This window comes from Lactuca sativa, chromosome 7 (genome assembly GCF_002870075.4).
Source record: "Lactuca sativa cultivar Salinas chromosome 7, Lsat_Salinas_v11, whole genome shotgun sequence".
Classification (NCBI taxonomy): domain Eukaryota; kingdom Viridiplantae; phylum Streptophyta; class Magnoliopsida; order Asterales; family Asteraceae; genus Lactuca; species Lactuca sativa.
In genome coordinates this window covers 149,678,738-149,701,532 of record NC_056629.2, presented here as the reverse complement: position 1 = coordinate 149,701,532, position 22,795 = coordinate 149,678,738, and the positions used below count along the sequence as shown (strand labels likewise).

Genomic DNA, 22,795 nt, shown 5'->3' with positions numbered 1-22,795 from the left:
AGCGTAGGGCTTCTCTCCACCTTTTTGTGGATATAAGGTTCGTTGGAAACGGACCTAGGATGAGGGAGTTATGGCATTTTGAAGTTATTTATAGTTTTGGCCCCTAATGGGAAACATTTGGCAAATTATTCCCATGCATGCAAAGTGGCACGCGCGTGAGTATGCCCAATGTAGCTATGGAAAATGGACGCGGTTGGTCTTTAAGTACGCTTAGCATACCAAGGGGTACGCGGGGCGTACTCCCTTCAGCCATGAAACCCTAAATTAAGACCCTTGACCCTATTTAAGCCTCATTTCTTTTATGAGCCTCATCTTATATCCATCCCTCAGCCTCCTAAACCCTAGAAGACGACCTTTAGCCATATCTTGGAGCATTTAAGTCATTGTGAAGGATGTTTGAGCATTTTTGCATACTTGGAAGAGCTTGGAGCTTTTTGAAGAATCACCACCTGGAAAGGAGCTTGTAGATCCAAAGGTTTTCCATCTTTTGCAGTCCATTGGAGGTAAAAGGCTTTGATCTTGTCTTCTCATTTCATAAATCTACTTTGGGTTGGTTTTTGGCCATTTTAGTCCCTTTTCTTGGTCTTGGTGAGCTAAGGTTGTTTTAGGAGCTCAATCTAGTAGATTTGGACATTGTAAGGGCCCTTCATTCATAAAGGTTCAAGATTTGAGGAGTTTTTGAGTTCATGCATGAGTCAAGACCATCCATTAAGTTATTTTGAGCTCTACAGTCTCATTAAGCCATGAAAACTATTAAAGTTGCGAACTTTACTTGAAAAGTCATCCATAGGAATCAGACTGGAGAGTTGGAGCAAGGTTTGAAGTGATTAAGTGCTTATTGGAGAAGTTTGGAGTCCAGGGGAGTATGTTGGGTGTACCCACCTGATACGCTACGCGTATTGACCCTAAAGGGTGTACGCTTGGCATACCAGATGAGTACGTAGGGCGTACTCGGCCTGGTTAACTCATCTTGTTTTGTTGACTTTTTGGGCTTTGGGCCTTGGACCAGGAGTTGACTAGGGTTAACCATTTAGTATTTTAGGCCTTTTTGGATATTGGGCCTTCTCGGGATAGGTCCATTATGGATTTAGGCCTAATTGGGGTAATTGGACCTTGTGGTGCCATTTCGGGTTCAGGCTATCTTATGGGCTTATATTGCATGGGGTTTTGTTGGGCTAGTGATGATTATGTGTTTTGGTTCAGAAAAAGTAAATGGGCTTTAGGAAAGGCCTATGTAAGGGTTTTGGCGCAATTTGGAAAATTGGTCCATAAGTGGGCTTTTATGGATCTTATGGTTTTGGGCTTGGGCCTTAGTTGAGAGTCTTGTTGGGCCAGGGGCAAAATGGTCATTTTTCCCCAAGATTTGATTATGGATCATGGTTTAGAACTCAATTGCTAATTGGTTGATATTTTGGTATTGATAGCTTGGGAAGTCGTCAGGGCAATAGCTAAGGATTTCTTTTAGTGAGCTTCTGCATTCGACGTGAGTCTCCATTCGTTGAATTCGTGGGTCGAAGGCACCAAGTCCGACCCACTAGTATTGATATAGCTTAATGATTGTCTTTGTGATAATTATTAAGGTGGAATGTATTGTTTGATGTTTATGTGAGATATGCATGATTTTATATGGTAGTGGTAGGAGGTGGGATAGACCCCGTAATCGGTTGGAATAAGACCGAAAGGTAGGTCGGGCACCCATATATGCCTAACAAGAGTAGGTCGGGCACCCAGATATGCTTGACAAGGGTAGGTCGAGCACCCAGATATGCTCGGCAGGGTAGATCGGGGACCCATATATGCCTGAAAGTATGTTTGCGTTATATGTGGTATTTGGGGAACTCACTAAGCTTCGTGCTTACAGTTTGTGGTTTTGGTTTCAGGTACTTCCAGTTAGGAAGTGAAGGGCCCGGCTTGATCGCAACGCATACACCTGTGTTTTTCGCAATGTGATTTTGGGATTCAACTCTAATAATTGTGTTAATTAGAAATGTTTTTAAATATTTGGATCAAGTTACATCTATGTTTTGATTATAATAAAAATGAAATTTTTATCCTTGATTTTTGGTATGTTACAATTCTAGTCCGATGACTGATTGGACCCAACATACATGATTGTATATGTTATTTGTTTGTGTGATGGTACTTTGGGGAAACTCACTAAGCTTCGTGCTTACAGTTTTAGTTTTATGTTTCAGGTACTTCAGATGATCGGGATAAGGCAAAGGCTTGATCATACACATCATCCTGGATTCTATGAGATTATGATTTTGGGATACTCTGATTCATTTTTATGACTTTTGGAAACTATGATTTGTAAATACTTATGGTTTTGGATTAGTTTCAAAAATGAAAAATTTTACTGTGATTTTCGGGACGTTACATATCATGATAAAAGTCGAGTCTTGGACACTTACAAAGGTCCAGAAGATTGCTATAACCAAAGATGGAGACTTGATTGCTGACTCTTAGCTCACTTATTCTTCTTTCTTCCTTTAATGGCTTCAAAGAACACCAAGACAAGGTTTAAACAATTTGGAGGGGATTAGGGTTTTCACAAATCTCAAAGAGGCTGATGGAGGCTGAGGGTAAGCAAACCCTAACCTCCTCATTCCTTTAAATAGGGAGCAAAACCCAGAAATAAGGTTTTGTCATTTGCCAGCTGCCACGATGTGACCATATACTGCCATGTTGTAGCGGCTTAAATGAACCCGTGGTTTTCTTGAAGCACCATGTCGTGGTGCCTTCCTCACGCTGTGGCAAACCTTAAAATGCTTAAAAGTTGGAATTATGAGTGCAAATCTGTTCGGTTTTTTGGTTTTTCGGTTTCCTCAAATCGGTTTCCTCGGTTTGAAATTTTTTTGTCCAACTCGAAAACCGAACCAAATCGAATTCAAATTCTCTAGACCAAACCGAAAACCAAATTCTAATTCCGTTTGGTTCTGTTTGAAAACCGAGAAAACCAAATATTAACTTAAAAAAATTCAAACATAAAATAAAATGTTTTTAACATAGAAACCTAAAGTTATAAACAGAAAGATCTAAAGTTTCATTCAAAATGATCCAAAGAGTAAATGGGTTAAAATGATTTTTAATTTATAATTAATACTTTTATTTAATATAAAATATAAAAAATATATTTTTTAATTAATTGATTTATGAAATTCGGTTTTTGGTTCGGTTTGGTTTAAACTTCATGAGACCGAAACTCGAACAAAAAACCCAATTTACAATTCGGTTTAGTCTCAAACCAAACCAAACACCAAATTTGAATATGGTTCGGTCTGAAATCGATTTCGGTTCGATTTGGTTTTTCGGTTTTTCGGTTTTTCGGTTCCGGACCAAATAATTCTCACCCCTAGTTGGAATTTCAATTACCTCGGGATCCGAATGTTACAAGTTGTCATTTGCTTCACATAGTGTGTTTAGAAAATCATCATGGTATATGTCAGTTGCTTTGCTTTTGAAATCGTCTTATTCTTCAACATCTATTGCTACACCGTCCAAGTGACCGTCTTCGTAATCATGTGGCCAAATATGCATGGTTTGTTATGTTGGGCAGTACACTCCATAACAGAATCATTACAACACAAATAAACCATCATTAATATGAATTAATGGTCAAATATGGAAGAAACTTGAAGAAAACTGAAGAATTTGTTGTCATTTACCTTCTATCATTAAAGGGGTGAGAATCTTGAAATGTCGTTTACCAATAGTTAAACCATGAAACCGTACTCGGCCTACAAGTCATCTAATATGAATTACCACTAAAACTTGGGTTACCGGATAAAAGTATATTTTTGAAAAAATTATCTCGTTAAAATTTTTTGGTGTTGTTTGTTTTTTGTCTGCAGATCTTCTTGGCATCTTCTGTCTGCGCGACACAGACCACGTGCAAACATTAAGCTTCGCAGACTGTTTGTTTTTTTTGAAGACTGTAGACCTAAAATGTATGCGTGTCTTCTTCTTGACGCAGATATGAACCAGAGTCTTCAAACCTCTTCGAACATCTTCTAGTCTAAAAAAACACATATATCTTTGTTTTTTTTTTAAATTTCGATTTATTTCAACTTTATCTATTATAAACATTTTTTAATAAAAAAAAATTTACAATATTAAAAGAAAAATGTCTGACGACATAATTATGATATTTTTGACAAATTTATAAATAAAATTTAATTACAATAAGATCATTGGAGCTGTTTATATAGACATGAAAAAAAAAATCTTAATATTATGTTATATATTTTTATGCCAAATTTTATAAAACATTATTTAATACAGTATCATTTATTTCTTAAGAAAAATATTTATGCCCAATTTTTAATTGATTTAATTGAAAAACAAAATAAAATTTTTGAAAATTTTCATTTAAAATCAAAGTTTATTTCCATCAAATTTATGTGTTAAATCTTTTATCCCTAATTACAATTTTTATTTATAAATTTACGACCAAAGTTTGTTAGTAAAAATCAAATATATACAATTTTATTTTCACTTTTTATATAATAATACATAAAAATCGATACACATGTGTTAATTATCTATAATAAAATAATTAAATTATTAAAAAATTCTTTTAAGTTTTTTTTAATAAGATTAATTAAATTTTAATTTATTCTAACTATTATGTTAAAAACAAAAAATATTTTATTTTTCTTTACGTTTGGTTCACTTCTTTCTCCGCAAGATTTGTAAACCGCAACATTTCACCACACAGAAAAACAAATAACAATTAACGGCTTATTAATTTTCCCTTATGTAAGTATGACCCGTAAAGTGTAAACAATCCCAAATGGTGAATGGTGCATATATATATATATATATATATATATATATATATATATATATATATATATATATATATATATATATATATATATATATATACTCCAGGAGAATAACTCTCAACGTGATAAACACACAAAACCCAACAAAGCTAAAACACAGCCATGAATGTAGAAGAAGAAGTTGAAAAACTCAAAGTAGAGATCCAAAGACTCGGCAGTAAGCAAGACGATGGCTCTTACAAGGTAATTTTCTTTTCCCCTCAATTTTCGGAGAAAATTCCTCTAAATCCGCTTCATACTTCTGGATTTACATAATACTGTTTCATATTGCAAAATTGGTATGGATCTAGTCTCATACCTCTGACTATCGCCGATCTGTGATGAATTTCTGTCGCGATCTAATTCAGTATTGAACAATCCGATAATTTAGGGCTTCGATCTATATAATGAGCTGAAATTGGCCATGTTTAAAACCTTGAGATTTAACAATCTACCAATAGATATAAGATCTCGAGCAGCCGAGCTCCTGATGTTTTGCAATTCGATCTTGTCATATCTGTTTCTCGACAATAAAGTTCGATTTTCATCCGATTTATCGTCATTAAATGTGTTGTATGTTGATGAAGGTGACATTCGGTGTGCTCTTCCACGATGATAGATGTGCGAACATATTTGAAGCATTGGTTGGGACATTGAGAGCAGCGAAGAGGCGTAAATTGCTGACATATGATGGTGAATTGCTTCTTCAAGGTGTTCATGATAATGTTGAAATTGTTCTCAAACCCACTCCCACTCCCACAGCAGCAGTATAATCGTTCGCTTCAAATGTTTTTATCACTGTTATGTTCTTGTATCATTTATCATAATTTGTGTTTGTAACTTTGTATTGTAATCTGTGCTTCAAAACTGATCAAATTCCAATCTGTTATCATCTTGTTGTATACTCACAACAACTTTTGAAAATTTGTCATTACAATCAAGTTTTTTTTTATCTTGTACTTTGTCATGGTTTCCATACTTATATCAAGATTCCACATACAGTTTTTTTTGGGAAGAATTGCTATAAGCAAAGAAGCTGAAAATCCAAAGGTCTGATATTTTGAATTTTGTCACATATATATTGTTTGGTAAAAATGAAATGAAAGTCAATTACATTCTTTTGTATATATCTATTCGATTTGTAATTATGTAAAACCCAAATTCCATTAACCTTAATATATTTTGTCACGTATTATGTTTTTTTTTTCTTTGGATGTCTAAACTGAACAAATACCAAACTATAGAATTTAAAATTGTATATAATATTTTAAAAAATGGAGTATATATCAAAATCTAAATGGTTAAATAATAATAAAGAAAGTTAAACCCAAAAAATCCAAACTAAAACGGTTTTTTGTAAATTTGGGCATTTCATAAATCGCAAACTTGTCCTTTTATTAACCTTTTGTTGGCAGGCATTTTTAAATACTTGTACAAATACTAAAATTGACTTTTTAATAATTCTTTGTTCTTCAAGAAAAAAGAAATCAAATAGTTATTAGTTAATGAATACTTATGTAAATTTAAAGAGGGATGAAAGAATAAAAACTTAATTCCATAAGTTGTAGCATGGTTCTTAAAAGGAATGCGACTATTCTATTTTAAAAAATTGATTCATTCATAAAAATTATATGTTTTACTAATTTATACAATAGATATAAAGATGTTCTACCTCATATGAACACATATGAATCAATTTTTTAAGTCGAAGAATCGCGTCGCTTCCAAAAATATGTCATGGCAGCACAAAGGCATAACATCGATGTCCAAAAAAAAATTGCAAGGCATAGTTTTTTATTTGTCTTTTTTATCAGCATAAAACCTTTGAGTATTTATATTTATTTGTTGTTAGTAATCGTTCATATTACACTTTTAAAAATGTATTGCATTTGATGTAAATCTACAATTATGTTATATATTTTTTATTATATGTATTCAAGTTGTTAAATATAAGTGTAATTGCATAGTTTATATATATATATATATATATATATATATATATATATATATATATATATATATATATATATATATATATATATATATATATATATATATATATATATATATATATATATATATATATATATATATATAGTAAAAAACCTATATATATTTATATAATATAACTACATTAGATACCCGCATATACATCGGTTGATTAAACCATGATCAGTTGATAGTTTATAAGTCAGCCGACAAAAAATGACATTTGGTAAAATTTAACTAATAAATTAGCTGAAAAATATAAAATAACATAAAAAGACATTTAAAAAAAAATATGTTTTTTTATAATTAATTAAAAATATATGTGGGAAGTTTTAGAAAAACTCCTTAAAGACTAATCAAAATAGTTTTTTTTTTTTTAAAAAAAGTTAACTTATCAGTTATTTTTTTATTTGACAAACATAATAATTTAAAAATATTAGAAAAATAAAATAGCTTATCAATTTGCTACGACACTACAAAGCGTCTTACAACTTTTAGAATTTGAATTTTAGCAAAAAAAAATGTTATGATCCTACATCGTATTTGATAAATTCTATTTCACCAATTCCAACAAGATTTAATTCTCCTAACACTTTTACAGCCAAACAAAAGAATTTACCAGAGTTGAATTCCAATTCTCCTGTTAATTCCTCTATTTCGCCTACAAACAATGGTATACTCCTACATACTACATACAAACCAAAAGATTGTGCACGCATTTCTAAAATAACTCACCCATATAAAGATCATGAACCCACCAAAACCACATAAAAAACACAATACAAATACATCCTATCCATTCACAACAACACACACAATTAAAAAAAAAAAAAAAAAAACATACATGAGAACCCAACAATGTCACGTGATGATGTTCCCATGGTTAGCCTTCGGTCACATGCTCCCATTTCTCGAACTCTCCAAAAAACTTGCCTCACATGGTATCAAAATCTCATTCGTTTCCACCCCAAAAAACCTCAAAAGACTACCCTCAATTCCCACGAATCTTTCAACCAACATCAAACTAATCGAAATCATATTACCAAAAGTCAACGGTCTACCTGAAAACTGTGAGGCCACCATTGACATCCAACAAGAAGAAACACCTTATTTAAAGAAAGCCCACGACAACTTACAGAAATCATTTGAAAAAATACTCGAAAACGATCCACCGGATTTTATTTTTATAGATTTTTCTTCATTTTGGGTCCCCAAAATTGCCGCCAAGTTCGGGGCGAAAACCGCTTTTTTTAGTGTGTACACTGCTGCCACTCTGGCGTACATGGGCCCACCGGAGGAGCTGAGGTGGGGGCATAAACGGAAAACTCCGGCAGCATTCACGGTGGCACCGGAGTGGTTTACTTTCCGTTCCATGGTGGCTCACCGGCCGGATTATGCTCCGACGATGCTCCGGAACTTACATGTTCCGGATGCATCCGGAAAGTCAAGCGGTCAACGAATAAGTCAAGTAATCGAAGAATCCGAGTTTGTAATAATTCGAAGCTGTAAAGAGTTCGAAGGGGAGTACATCGATCTTCTCGAAAAGCTTTACGAAAAGACGGTTTTGCCCCTGGGGGTACTTCCACCAGTGAGAAAAAAAGAGGAAGTAATCGAGTCAACTTGGTTGACAACTTTTAAATGGTTAGACGCAAAAAGGGCAAAATCGGTACTTTTTGTCGGATTCGGGAGCGAGTATAAAATGCCAGTTGAACAAATCCATGAGTTGGCCCACGGAATCGAGCTTTCGGGGGTTTCTTTCATTTGGGTTTTGCGGAAGCCGAAAGAGGTGGGTAGTTTGGACATTTTACCTAAAGATTTTGAAAGTAGAGTGTCAGAGAAGGGGGTGATTTGTCTTGGGTGGGTCCCACAAATGGAGATATTGGCGCACCCTTCGATCGGAGGGTGTCTTTTCCACTCGGGATGGGGATCAATTGTTGAGAGTTTAGGGCTTGGGCATCCGTTGATTCTTATGCCTATGGTGGCTGACCAAGGGCTTAATTGTAAATTGCTGGTGGAAAAGGGAATTGGGTGTGAAGTTGAGAGAAATGAAGATGGGTCGTTTAGGAGAGAGAAAGTGGCGGAATCGGTGAAGTTGGTAATGGAATCAGAAAAAGGGGAATGGATTAGAAAAAAGGGTTTGGAAATGAAAAAAGTATTTGGGGATGAGAGTCTTCATGAGGGTTATATTAGTTCGTTTGTAAGCTACCTAAATAGGTTCAAAACAACCTTATCATAAATTCATCCTTTCAATTCAAGCATAAATGTATTTAAAAAAAAAAGTAATAAAAATATTATAATTTTATTTTTTCCCCATAACTTATATATACATTAAAAGTAATTGTGGTGCCATTATTCCTCCATTAAGTAACATGTAGTCTACTTTATAGCTACTGTACATGAAATAAATGCAGCATTGCTACAAAATGCAATGGCTGCATTTGTCGATGGAAAAGTGGCTACAGTGAATAAAGGTCAAAGCAAGTGGTAAAACACTTTACTCATCCACTCATATGACTCCATAGAGGATGGAATCATCTCACACTACAAAAGGGTAAACCAAAACTTTGATCAGAATTATGATAATAGTGATTTTGAGAATATCCCCTATGAAAAATTTAAGTTTAAAAAGCTTACCTGTAAATCTGATTCAATGTTAAAACTTCTTGTGTGAAAACTGTCTTAATTCTGCAGCCTTAACTGATTAAAGAACACCAAGAAATGATATTCAGGTGCCCAATATACAAATCCAACAACAGGACCTCCTTTAATATACTGCAAAAACATCAATAAACAAGAAGATTTCAGAATTAAATAATTAATAACTATTTCACAAAAAAAAAAAAAAAAAAAAAAACTATATTATAATGAAGATAGAAGAAAAAAAAGGTGAGACCTTTCCATCTAGAATTACAAGTTCGCCATCAACCCATCTGGGATTTTGAAATCCCGGATCTGCAAGCCTACCTTGTCCTCGATATCGAGCAATCTGAATAATAAAATAAAATATAAATTAAGAATTTAAGATATAAAGTATAGAATTAGGGAATTCCATAATTTGAATTTTATAAAAACTTGCCACTCCAAATTCTTCAGGAATGATCCCTTTATGAGGAAGTTGATACTTTGTTCCGACTTTTGCACGAAACGCCACCTGTCACAATTAAAAAAAATGGTATAATGTGAAAAGAAAAAAAAAACTATCAACAATTGAAAAATAAATTTATTTACCTGTCCAGCTGGCACATAAGCATCCCCTGTTAACTTAACAGCTTCTACATATTCATAAAACTCAAGATTTGAAAGCTCTTTCATGCTGCCTTCTTCTTTCCACTGACCAAATTTACGCCTTAATTGAATCACTTCTGAAGTGTACAGCCCATGTGAACCAACGTACAATGCTAAAAAAAAAAGTAGTTGTAATTTAGTATGAATAAATTATAAAATAAGATAATGAATAAAATATAATGGATAATACCATTTAATGGATCTTTATTTGTTGGAAGCTCAATTCGGTTAAATGTTGTGGATCCAGATAAAGGTTGGCGATTTTTAGCACGGGTAAGTGTAAGATTAATCAACTGGCCAACATCTTTAAGCACCTGTAAAATGTTTTATAAAGATTATATATTTTGACAAAAAGTCAAAAATACCCCTCTTGTTTTACCCTATTTCAGTAATCTGACTGACCTTCATGGGTATCTTTCCTTTTCCAATTGATTTGGCAAGATCAAGCATAATGCTGTCTGTGCTACGATTACCATGGATTTTAACATCTTTTTTCTTTAAAGATTGTGAATTCCCAGAGGACACCTGTTGTTTTTCTTTCTCTAAGGAAAAGGAAAATGACGAACGTGTCCTTTTCTCCAGCTTAGCTGGCACACGGATCAAATCTTTACGAGGGGTATTACTGGAAATCTTTTGTACTAAGCCACCAACTACAATCTTGACTGCAATTTGACTTTTTCCTTCATCAAGATTGTCTTGTTCTTCACTGATTCCGTTTTTTACTTCATCTCCACCATCTATGTCTTCCAACTCGGACTCTTCATCATCTTCTTCTTCTTCTTCTTCCTCCATTTGTTCAACCACTTTAGATATCAAATCCCTGTCTATTTTTCCTGGTGTTGTTACATTCAGGACTTTGACTTTAAGATCTTTTGCACCAGGTATCATGTCTCTCAAGATGTTTTCAAATGCAGATTCTTCAGCCATGTCAGCATCATCATCATCTGTATCTTCAATATCTTTTACAAAAAGATCATCTTTTTCTCCCATTGTGTCTGATGGATTCATGGTGCTAATGAAACCTGATGACTTTGAGGATACAACTGGAAATTTTTGGGGAACTTCATTTCGTTTCAAGTATACAGCCTGGTATCTGTATTCTCCATGCTCATTTGTTGTTAGAAAAATTTCAAACAATGGAGCTCCATCTGCAGCAGTGGCAAGCTGCCTGAAAGTCAAAGAAATGGACAAACCTTCATCACATACTCTCTGAGATAACTAAATAACTTGTTACTTTACCTGGGACTATAACTTCTTGCTAAGTATCTTCCATGCTCTGCACTTATACGGATAATTCGACCATATGGATCTTTGCTATCATCTGAAAGTCCAGCCCACCATCCGACCTAAATTGGGAATTGAATAGCAGGATTGTTCAATAAGCAAAAGCATGTAAATAAGTTGAATGTAATTCAAAATGTTCAGGAACTCACCAGACCTGCACTAGCATAATCTCTTACAAATGCTGCATCCATGTATCGTTCTTCCTCTATGGCTTTCTGCAAAGTTAGAAAGGTCGACAGATAAGGAATTCATGGCTGTAAATGTGATAATCCTTGATTTAAAGGATAACAACATTCTCTTACTCTCATGTAAGACATCACTCTGCCAACAGTGTCGTTAGTAGCAGCAGCTGCAATTGCGACCTTAATCCTGGCAGCATCGTCATAGTCCTCTTTGGCAATAGCACGATTTAGATGTGACTGTGATGATGATATACATATCAATGTATGAAGGTTATTGTAGCAAGAGTTATCATCTTAATCTCTGATACTATGTTCTCCTATTAGTTTACAGAAGTACCTTCAATGTAGAAACGATACGTTCCTGCTCATCGACATCAGTGAAATGCTTCTGCCAGCGTTCCCAATCCCATTCTGTATCGCCATCTCCATCCACCACGACCTCTCCTTCTATCTTCACAACACCAACACCAGAATCATCCTTCTTCAATTCATCGTCTTTCATCTGATACTTCCGATATCCAGTCATGTAATCCTCAAACCACTTAATCGCATTCCTGACATTCTCTTGAAAAACCGAGTCCCATCGACGATTATCTTTATCGTTATCGTTGTTGTCACCGATATCTCTGTTACTAACGCAACGACAGACGGATAAAGGATCGGAAACCCTAGATAGAGAGTGAGAAAATAGATTCGTTGAATAAGAGGAACGGTGGTTCAATCGGCTGGTTGTGGTAAACTTAGGGGTTGTGTAGGTGAATTTGTGAGGGCCTGTAACGGAGCTACCGGCGGAGGAACGGAACGTCGGCGGTGATATTGACGCCATTAATGAGAGCTAGAGACGATGGTATCGTCGAATTTGGTTACACAATACAATAGGGGCAGCACAGTGATGATACGAAGATGGGGTTAGGTTTTTCCAGAATCGAAATTGCTGATATCCGATTTGATGTACGATCTTTGATGCACGATGTACAAATGTTAATGCATGATTGTTCTTAGTCTATGAGCATCCAGGAGCGGACAGAGATGCTGTGGGTTTATGACCGGTTTTTCTTTCAGATGTTGTCATTGCCGATAACCGGTCTATCGATAACATGTTTTTTGTGATTTTAAATTAAAAAGTAAGTGTAGGAATTTTGACAAAATATCTGTCTTTCTAGAAAGTGTTAGATTATAGGTATAAGAAAGTGTTAGATTATAGGTATAATTGTTAGTTTTTAAATGTATAAAATTATTTAAAAATTAAATATTAAAAACTCCAAAAAATTAAAAGTTTCCAAAAACCATCTATCTAATTCATGACGTCAAACGGAGTTTTTGTTTAAAAATATAAACTAAAAACTCATTCGATCAATTGATCAAAGGATCTTTTTTTTAAAGCTAAGAGATAAAAACTCATAAAATCTTCCAAAAGTTATATATCATACAAATTGTTAATGTAAAAAGTTTAGCTTTTGAAAGTTGGTTGTCAGATATGGATATAAGGCTGTAGGGTGTGGGTGCGGTCTCAGACCGCACTTTGTGCCACCTAGACCAGGAACACCACCCTTAGATCGTGGTCTGGTGCAGTCTTGACCGCAGTGCGGCTATAGAATACCGCGATTTTTGATTGGTCCTTGGGTTTGGACTTGCTTTTGACCGTTGAATGGTCTTTGTGGTTAATTTCTTCTTTTTTTTAAAAAAATTTTAATATATATATATATATATATATATATATATATATATATATATATATATATATATATATTACAATTCTACACAACATTTTTACACAATCTTTTACCATATCTTTACTCATTTTCTCTATTTTTTTTTTTTTTTGAAAAATCGTTACATCATGACTAATTTCTAGTTTTTTTTTCAAGTTTTTAATCGTTTCGTGTGTGTGTGTTTTTTAAGGTTTCTACTTTGTTTTTCTAAATTTTTAGGTTTTTTTTTAAGTTAAGTAATGTAGGGTATTTTTATTTTTAATTAATGAACTATATCTTTTTAAATTATGTTTTTTTATTAAATAAATAAATTTTATTAAATTAAAATAGTTAACAAACTAACAAAAAAATGAATAAAATAAAAGTGTGGCACCACACCCTTGGTGTGGCAAGAAACCACACTTGTGTGTTATAATTTGACATGATGCTTATGTGGCGAGGAAGGGAGTACAGTTTCGATGACACCAATCCCTCCAGCCTAAACTGTTTCAATCTTCACAGTATAGTTCTAGGCTTCTAGCCACCTAGTTCCCTTACTCTTGAATATTTAAAATATACATATGAATGCTGTCATTTATCATTATTTACTTTTTAATCCCACTACTATACACGCAAACCAACCAAATATAGTCGAACAAGGCTAATTGCATTTTAAACACCAGATGTTTCCTTACAATTATTTTTTTTTCATTTAACGATTTAGTGCTGAATGATACCAATTTTTTAATGGTTTAGAGAAAGTAAGGTTTCTTAACCGTTTAAAGGTCATTAGAGCTTTTGATTCGTTCAAAGGCCATTCAAGACAAAATCAATCACACTAAATGCTACCTCGTTCAAATGTTACCTTCGAATATTTCCATTTAAAGGCTATCCAACAACCCTTTTACCCATGTAACATTGATAATTGTTGAAAAAATCAATAACTATATGTTATTTTTTCAATAATTACAAGGGATATAGGTCCCACTTTTTATTTGATTAAAATAATTTTTTTTTTAATAATCACATGTTAACATTATCACCAAAGTATCTAATTATTTATTCACCGGTTATTTTATTTTGTTTATATTTTTTAGAAACATATAATCAAAAACATAAAATAAATGTGTTGTCATATAAGGGGTTTGGCAATAAGCTTTTGAGAGCTTTTAAGAACCGTAACTTCTAGCTAAAAAAAATCTCAATGCTTCATTTGAAAGTACGAACTTAAAGCTTTTATTTTGGAACAAAAAACACCTAATTCAAAAGATACTTCAAATAAAGTTAAAAGAAAAGCTCATGTCTGTTATAACAAATTATTAAGTTGCCTTAAACACATACTTTGTTTTCCGGATGTCATTTTATATAATTTTACACATTTTAAAACTTACAATTACTTTTATCAAACATTTATGCGACAAATAAAAATACAACTTCCATCTTTTAGCTACCAGCTATTTTAACCAAACATACTCGACGCCTGAAGATCAACAAGCCTTCGGACCTAGTTGCAAATGTTCAACCTATCAAAAATATATATTTTTTTTCGCTTTAACGACTTCCTCATTTTTCTTTCAAATTATTCTTTTATAAAAATCATCGTGAATTGGTTCAAATAATAGTTACTACTACAATTGAATATGTAAAACGACATTTTCTAATACATAAATCAAATCCAAATCAAGTTAAAAAATCTGTATCACCATAAACAATATCGATACAATATCCAAATGATGTATTTTTTTTAAAGTGTTTTTATTCACTTTTTCTTATCCCTCTTTGATGAACTTGGAGTTGGACCTTGAGAAAATTCAGTAAGCCCTTGCCTAAAGGCTCCAAAAGTCACCCCATTATTCACCAAAATACTTGTCACCCCCATTTTTGAAACCTGCATGATGGATTATAAATATATATAAAATGTAAGTTTTTCGTTTGTGAGACAAAGGCAATGTAGCTAACAGTGCAATTGTTAATGCACAATGTACAACTATGTCAATGGATAAAATGTAACTTTAATCACTCAACTTTGTATAATCCGTCACTTGCAACCCCTCTATTTTGTAAAATAATATTTTTCATCCCTTTATTTTTTAAAATATCACTTTCACCCCTCCACCTTCGACTTTATAAAATGTTGACTCTAAATGCACAATGTACAAGTTGTCAATGCGTAAAGTGCAACTTTAATCCCTCAACTTTGTTAATCCGTCACTTGCAATCCCTTTATTTTATAAAATGATATCTTTCATCCCTTTACTTTTAAAATATCACTTTCACCCCCCTCCACCTTCAACTTTGTAAGATGTCACTTTTACCCCTTCTTTTTCTACACTTTCGTGCTTATCCCCCATCCCCGTAGTATATATACATATAACATGATTTTTACTCCTCTACTTTGAAAAATACATTTTCCACCCCTCTATTTTTTTAAATGTTACTTTGACCCCCTGAAGTTTGAACTTTGTAAAATGTCACTGGTTTATTCAATTCTCACTCCTAATACGCAACAAAAACACATAAAAACTGGCAGCAAAGCGCGGGCTCATTTACTAGTTCAATATAAATAACAACGTACTTTCATTTATTTGTTTATTGTAACATCCTAATTTTATTTATTTCTTATTAAGGCATTGTACTTTAAAAAATCTACCCAATTATAACATTGTACTTTTATCAGTCTTCTTATTAGAACATTATACTTTGAAAAAATCTATCAAATTACACCAATGAAAATAAGATTTTTCAAAGTACAATGCTTTAAAAAGAAAAAATGAAAGTAGACTGCTATAACAAAATAATCAATGAAAGTACCTTGCTATTTCTTGTATTGAACCTTATCAACATTTTAAGGATTGTGTGTATTTCAATTTAAGGGGAGTAAATGGAAGAATTTTTTACCGCTTCAATATTACGATTTTCATCATCAAAGAAAAGCATCTTATCAAATGGGATTTGAGTCTTTAGTTGGATTTTCTTGAAATGTTCTGTTTTGTGACTCCAACTGGAAAAGATCTCCTGAAACATCAAAAGGAATTGCTATCATTCAAAGGAATTGTAATTTGAAGGATCTAGAATATGAAGGAATTGAATTCTGTCATGTGTTTTGTTTTTGTATATTTATGTTTGGTGTGTAATTCTATCATAGGATTTGGAATGTAAGTAACAAGAAATGACATAATTGCCCTTGATTAACATTTCGTTCATGAAACTTTTCTAAATACTCATAAAAGTATTTAAGTCTACGATCATCATCTTAACTCTTAATAGGCTGCATATGAAGTACTGATAACCAGAATTCATAATCAATGGTTTATAAATGATCATCCAATAAAAGTCTTCTCTTTTGCTATAATTTATTCACACATATTTTCAAAGGGTCAAGTTTTCACAAACCTGTGCTACAAACATCGACTTTATGCCCAATTTGTCAAGGAAAGTCTCTGCTATGTCTCTTGTTGGTGATCTGGAGGCAATAGCCATTTTAACTCCCTTGTCCTTTAGTGCATTTAAGATATCTTTACAATGGAGATACATAGATGGCATCTCACGTTTGGATCGACATTCACTAACATTCAAAACAAAAAATCATCTGTTTATATAATCTAAATATAACATGAGTAACTGAAGAATTTGATATCTAAAGATCTAGAAATGATCACAAATATGTATATAACCAGTAAACTAGTTGGCCTTAAGCATTAGTAATCATGAATCTTTCTTGTGTAACGAATGAATTAACACCATGGAGCAAAATCCAAGGTTTTATGAATGTCTATGAACAAATCATTCAAGTAAATGTACCTAAAACCTTATCATTCAAGAAATGAACAGCCCAATTACATCCAACTGAATCACAGTTCGAAGAAATCCCTTCCATTGATATGAAATGAAAAAACCGATGTTAGGTTTACATGAAAACGTCTCTAGAAACATGTAGGCAAAAATAAATTCCAACTACTTTCTAAATTATGGTCAATATATAAGACATTTCTCCAATTAAATGACCGGAACTAACAATTCGTTGAGCTAAAGTGAGGATCTTACATCGGAGAAGGCATGAACAATTAACTGAGCTTTTAGATAAACTATATGCAATTAAAAACACACTAACAAAAATAAAACTCCTTTTTACTTGGATTATAGGTAAGTTGCATAGAATTAGATTTACTCATCAAAACAGAAGGCAATACTCGAAAATTTACAGTCAAACAATGAAATAGAAATTTGGCGTATTACGAAAGCAAGATTATAGATATTCATATACCAGTAGAAAGGCCAGAGAGTGTAATCGAGATCGAAGACGACTAAACGAGGCAAGACTTGACATAATCCCAGGATCTCCATTGCTTCGTTCTTCAGCTTCTCGTCTCCCATGGTCGTCGTTCCTGTTTGCAATTGCAGATGACGACCAATAACGAGTAACGACCCCGAGTCATATGTATATATCACCTCTCATTTTACAAGAAACCCCCTCAATATTCATGAGAGTTATCTTTTCGGACCTAAAGTTGTTCAAAGGGATAATGACTTAGGAGGGTAATAAGGTTTTCAGTTTGTTTGTATTAGGTCACTAACTTTTTTTGTGCGTATTAGACCAATATGGTTGTTATTAACGTTTAGAAATAGTCATTTTACCGGTTTTAACCGGTAAAAAAGACTATTTCTAAACGGTAATAACAACCATATTGGTCTAATACGCACAAAAAAAAACCCTTAGTGACCTAATATAGACAAATTGTAAACCTGATAGTTTCATTTTATTTACATCTTTTTATAGTTTATTTTAGCATATTTCATCAATAATCTAGTTAATTTTCATGCATATTTTCCTTTTTGTTATTTTATGACTATTTCGGACACTTTCTAGTTTCGTGAGCTTTATTGCAGATTTCATGGAGACTAGTGGAGCGGGAATGTTCGGGACGTATGGAAAGCGATGGGAATTGGTGGAAAACAAGGATCTTAGGCTTGATGGGTGGTGGAGATGATGCATGGAGCGAGCTTGATGATTATTTGAAGGCTTGGAGAGAAATAAACATTTAAATTTGCAAGATGCGGGAGTATATTCAAGCATGCATAGATTATTAATCGGGCGAGTTTACGAGCTATGAATCATTTGGAGAAGCCAAATTGGGCTTAAATTGAAGAAAACTTGAAGAAAAATGGGCTAGGAGTTGATTGGGCTCGCACTGGGCCAAGTGGGCTAAGCTATGGAGGCCCAAAACCTCAAAGATACTATATTCAGGGACCACCCACACGGGTCGCACAACCTCCTGCAGGGGCAATTTCGGAAATCCATTTGGAAGGCTATTTGAGGAAGGTTGGTGCCCATCTTTTGAAAACTCTTGGACATCCGATTTTTGGAGATTCTCTCTGGAGTTTTGAAAACTTTAGAAGGCCAAGAACACTTGAAGAACATCATATTTTTACCTCTTGATTCTTGCTTAATGTTTGGTACAATTTTCTCTAACTTTGTTTCTTTGAGTTTAGCCATGCTTGGCTAAACTAATCTTGGTTGACTTTTGGTTAATCCTTTGAACTTTTGTTGAATGTTGAAGAATCCATGAACATGTTCTTAAATCTTTATGGGAATGTTTTGTGTTTTAACATCTTATCACTACTTGTATGTTTTAGTTCATGAGTTTAAATGTGTTTGTGGTGATTAGTTGGCTAATTTCTTGATTAAGTAAAGGATCCTCAAATTAGCAAGCAACAAATGATTTTTGTGTTGTTTTTGCTTCACACAATCATAAAAACATTTCCTCCAACATGGTGGTGAAAGCATTTGACCCCTCTTGGATTTGGTGACTTTTTGGTTCTTAATGCTAGTTGACTTTCACTAATTACATGCTATTTGGAATTAGTGACTTTGACTAAGGAAATTGTTATGAGCTTCTCTAGCCATTTCAACAATTAAGAAAAGTCTAGGTAATCTCAAGCTCCTTGGATTACTATAGCCAAATTAAGGATTTAAATCAAAGTATTGCACCAATGGATTCTAATGATATGTTCATCAAAAGTCAAAGTGAGGAAACTTTAAGTCAACCATCTCTCCCTTATTGATTTTACACCAAACCCTTATTTTTGTTGAAATTTTCTATTTAATTCTAGTTTGACCGAAATTGACCCTTTTTGACCCATAGATTAAAATGTTCAACTTCCCTTCTTCTTCATTTAATCATCTTGATCTCCCACTCCATTCCTCTCATATAACCTTCCAGCAACCACCTCGCCGGAAAATTCAAGATTGTCGAAATTCTACCGGTCGTAATTTCACGAATTCACCGCCACGGACATCTCCTGTCATCCAATCCTCCGATTTAGGTCATTTTGCCCTTACCTTAAGCATTGAGGACAATGCTTGTTCTTAAGCTTGGGGTGAGGCATTTCATTTTCCTTTTATTTTTTCATGCATTTTTAATTAGGTTGCATAACATTTTAGTTTTAAGCTAATTTTCATTCATTTTTTTTTAAATCCAAAAAGATTTTATTTTCTTCTTTTCTACTTTTATATTTTTGCATAACATTTAGCTTAGGGCATTAGCATTCATGCATTTTTGTTGTATGTTTATTCTCACCTCCTTGGATGCCATGGAACAGGTTTATAGTTATTATATCATTATTGGTCCAGGATCTTGTTGCTATCTCACCCATCGAACCGAGACCACTAGCTGCAGTTTGGGATTTCATACTTGGGATCATATGCTGGTAGCTTAAAGGGGTAAGTGATCATGGCCAGGTAGTTTTCATGAAAAATTATGCATACAATACTAATGACTGTAGGATATACTACAACAATGGATGTCTTAGTCTTGCGGTCACTACCGCTGAGAGGATCACACTTGATCATGTTTGAACCGTTAGGATGAAGCACTAGTGCTTGTCCCCGAGTAGAATCCATATCCGGTCTCTTTACATCACCATATCTTTTTGAGATTTTCTTAGGATTTTAGAGAAGTCTTTTAGTCCGCATGTGGACATTTTCATTATTTTTGAAAAAAAAAAAGTCACAAATTTGAAGAGGAGCTTACATTATATCTTTATGCTCCACACATGGTCATTTTCTCGCTTAGACCATTCGGATTATATTACTACCCTTTCAGTTCCACTTACACACTTTAGGAACCAAATTTTGAGTCAAAAGGTTGTTATTACATTACCTTCAAGTATAACAAAAAAAAAAACAAAAAAAAGGGGGCAGGCAAATTCCCAGCTGCAGAAATCTGAGAAGGGTGACCGGTTCTATTATTGAACTAAATCTTACAACATTTTGGTCACCCCGCGTTTGATATTCATTTATTTAGGTATGTTTTATTGTATATAGATCGAGTTGTTTTTTCGCAAATTGGTGATGTTAGGGAGACTGTCGAGTCGGATACTACGGGAGGATTGGGCCAGCACCAAGTGAACCGATTCTTACAACGGTGCCCGAGCGATTAAACCTAGTTACACATGAGAGAAACCGGCAAACGTGAGATCAGAGTGTACACTTAAAGAAGAGCTCCACCCGAGCCCATCCAACTGCTTTCTCCCTACTATAGATATTCTTCATTGTATGCATGTTCCATTGAGGCTGCGACTGCTCATCCCTCCTTACTCACCTAAAGGAGTTATCCTGGCTGTGGTTTATGGTCCCTTTGTCATCGGATGAAAAAGTAATGAGTAATAGCAAGATCAGTTTTGACCATGTTGACTAACGGTGATCAAGTTCTGCGGTTCTATCCATTCTTTTTATTTTCCTTAGGATAGTTCATCCCGAGTTCATTTTAGTCTTGTCTTACTTGAGGACAAGTAAGGTTTAAGCTTGGGGTGATTTGATAGTTTCATTTTATTTACTTCTTTTTATAGTTTATTTTAGCATATTTCATCCATAATCTAGTTAATTTTCATGCATATTTTCCTTTTTGTTATTTTATGACTATTTCGGGCACTTTCTAGTTTCGTGAGCTTTATTGCAGATTTCATGGAGACTAGTGGAGCGGGAATGTTCGGGACGTATGGAAAGCGATGGGAATTGGTGGAAAACAAGGATCTTAGGCTTGATGGGTGGTGGAGATGATGCATGGAGCGAGCCTGATGATTATTTGAAGGCTTGGAGAGAAATAAACATTTAAATTTGCAAGATGCGGGAGTATATTCAAGCATGCATAGATTATTAATCGAGCGAGTTTACGAGCTATGAATCATTTGGAGAAGCCAAATTGGGCTTAAATTGAAGAAAACTTGAAGAAAAATGGGCTAGGAGTTGATTGGACTCGCACTGGGCCAAGTGGGCTAAGCTATGGAGGCCCAAAACCTCAAAGATGCTATATTCAGGGACCACCCACGCGGGTCGCGCAACCTCCTGCAGGGGCAATTTCGGAAATCCATTTGGAAGGCTATTTGAGGAAGGTTGGTGCCCATCTTTTGAAAACTCTTGGACATCCGATTTTTGGAGATTCTCTCTGGAGTTTTGAAGACTTTGGAAGGCCAAGAACACTTGAAGAACATCATATTTTTACCTCTTGATGACACAGACAAATCGAGAAATGGTCCAAATTTTTTTTTTAACCCTTCGTCGTCTTCTCTGGAACCCTAATTCCCTTTTCAAATGCTAATAGAGTTCAGTTGCAATTCTTACGTTTCAGTAGTTCATCTACTGAAGTCATGATCAGACAACATGTGGATTCTATGGTCGGATTGATCTTCTTGTTGATGTCTTCAACCATTTGTGGTAAGTAAGGGTGATATTTCTTTCTATAAAGTCTCCTTTAAGTTTTTTACTTTTCCTGTCATTAAGTTTCATGCTTTATAAACTTCCGTTTATGTGTTGTAGATGTAACGTCCCAAAATACAGGCCAAAATTTTTATCTTTAAATACATTATTATATAAAACCAACAGTGTAATAAAACATTTGTAATATCATGTCATATGAAAACCAAAGTGGAAATAATCAAACATGTTATCATAAAGCAATATTAGAGTGTAATCCCAAAGATCTCATGTGCGGAAAACCATAGTGTGATGCGCTGCGATCAAGTCGGTTCCTTTCCTTTAAACACGAAGTACCTGAAACCAAAACTGAAAACCGTAAGCACGAAGCTTAGTGAGTTCCCCCATCATACCACATACCATACAATCACATATCATACATACTTCCGGGCAATTCTGGGGTGCCCGACCTACCTGTTGCGGCCATTCTGGGGTGCCGACCTACCCGTGTCAAGCCGTTCTGGGGTGCTGACTACACATGTTAAGCCATTCTGGGGTGCTGACTACCCATTGGTCCTAACAACCGATCATCAGGGACTATTTCACCCCCTACTGCTACTATCACATATATCATAGCATAACATATTATCAGATATATCTGGGGTGTCCGATCTACCCTTCGGTCCTAACGACCGAACTTGGGGACTATTCCCCTCCTACTACCGCTATCACATATCATGCCAACATATAAACATATCATCACATACTGTCAGACATATCTGGGGTGTCTAACCTACCCTTCGGTCCTAACAACCGAACTCTACTACTATCACATATACATAT

The 22,795-nt window shown here is 34.2% G+C and overlaps 4 protein-coding genes across 4 annotated transcripts; 2 read left to right on the top strand and 2 right to left on the bottom strand.

Annotated features, from left to right (window-relative positions):
* The first annotated feature begins 4,878 nt into the window (after positions 1–4,878).
* On the top strand, positions 4,879–5,788 carry LOC111894000 (costars family protein). The gene is made up of 2 exons (XM_023890069.3): positions 4,879–5,033; positions 5,417–5,788. Exons 1-2 carry the CDS (start codon positions 4,953–4,955, stop codon positions 5,600–5,602), a joined length of 267 nt encoding a protein of 88 aa, XP_023745837.1. The 5' UTR covers positions 4,879–4,952; the 3' UTR covers positions 5,603–5,788.
* A 1,848-nt stretch (positions 5,789–7,636) lies between these two features.
* On the top strand, positions 7,637–9,054 carry LOC111893971 (UDP-glycosyltransferase 91C1). Its single transcript, XM_023890041.3, has one exon. It carries the CDS (start codon positions 7,663–7,665, stop codon positions 9,052–9,054), a length of 1,392 nt encoding a protein of 463 aa, XP_023745809.1. The 5' UTR covers positions 7,637–7,662.
* A 44-nt stretch (positions 9,055–9,098) lies between these two features.
* Positions 9,099–12,651, bottom strand: LOC111893970 (protein EXECUTER 1, chloroplastic). Its single transcript, XM_023890040.3, has 11 exons — positions 11,907–12,651; positions 11,690–11,806; positions 11,537–11,602; positions 11,343–11,449; positions 10,506–11,271; positions 10,294–10,417; positions 10,047–10,216; positions 9,895–9,969; positions 9,712–9,804; positions 9,453–9,590; positions 9,099–9,359 (listed from the first exon to the last, which is right to left on the bottom strand). The coding sequence occupies exons 1-10, from the start codon at positions 12,393–12,395 to the stop codon at positions 9,498–9,500; spliced, it is 2,100 nt and encodes a 699-aa protein (XP_023745808.1). The 5' UTR covers positions 12,396–12,651; the 3' UTR covers positions 9,099–9,359; positions 9,453–9,497.
* A 2,250-nt stretch (positions 12,652–14,901) lies between these two features.
* LOC111893995 (uncharacterized) lies at positions 14,902–17,674 on the bottom strand. Its single transcript, XM_023890064.2, has 4 exons — positions 17,525–17,674; positions 16,654–16,825; positions 16,159–16,275; positions 14,902–15,148 (listed from the first exon to the last, which is right to left on the bottom strand). Exons 1-4 carry the CDS (start codon positions 17,632–17,634, stop codon positions 15,020–15,022), a joined length of 528 nt encoding a protein of 175 aa, XP_023745832.1. The 5' UTR covers positions 17,635–17,674; the 3' UTR covers positions 14,902–15,019.
* Positions 17,675–22,795: the final 5,121 nt, after the last annotated feature.

Coding starts and splice junctions, on each gene's coding strand:
- LOC111894000 (XM_023890069.3), top strand. CDS start 4,953: ATGAATGTAGAAGAAGAAGTTGAAAAACTCAAAGTAGAGATCCAAAGA. Junction 5,034..5,416: donor AAGACGATGGCTCTTACAAG/GTAATTTTCTTT, acceptor ATGTTGATGAAG/GTGACATTCGGTGTGCTCTT.
- LOC111893995 (XM_023890064.2), bottom strand. CDS start 17,634: ATGGGAGACGAGAAGCTGAAGAACGAAGCAATGGAGATCCTGGGATTA. Junction 16,276..16,653: donor AGTCGATGTTTGTAGCACAG/GTTTGTGAAAAC, acceptor TTGATGTTTCAG/GAGATCTTTTCCAGTTGGAG. Junction 15,149..16,158: donor AAAATCGTAATATTGAAGCG/GTAAAAAATTCT, acceptor TCCATCATGCAG/GTTTCAAAAATGGGGGTGAC.
- LOC111893970 (XM_023890040.3), bottom strand. CDS start 12,395: ATGGCGTCAATATCACCGCCGACGTTCCGTTCCTCCGCCGGTAGCTCC. Junction 11,450..11,536: donor ATTATGCTAGTGCAGGTCTG/GTGAGTTCCTGA, acceptor TTCCCAATTTAG/GTCGGATGGTGGGCTGGACT. Junction 9,805..9,894: donor TTCCTGAAGAATTTGGAGTG/GCAAGTTTTTAT, acceptor TTTATTATTCAG/ATTGCTCGATATCGAGGACA.
- LOC111893971 (XM_023890041.3), top strand. CDS start 7,663: ATGAGAACCCAACAATGTCACGTGATGATGTTCCCATGGTTAGCCTTC.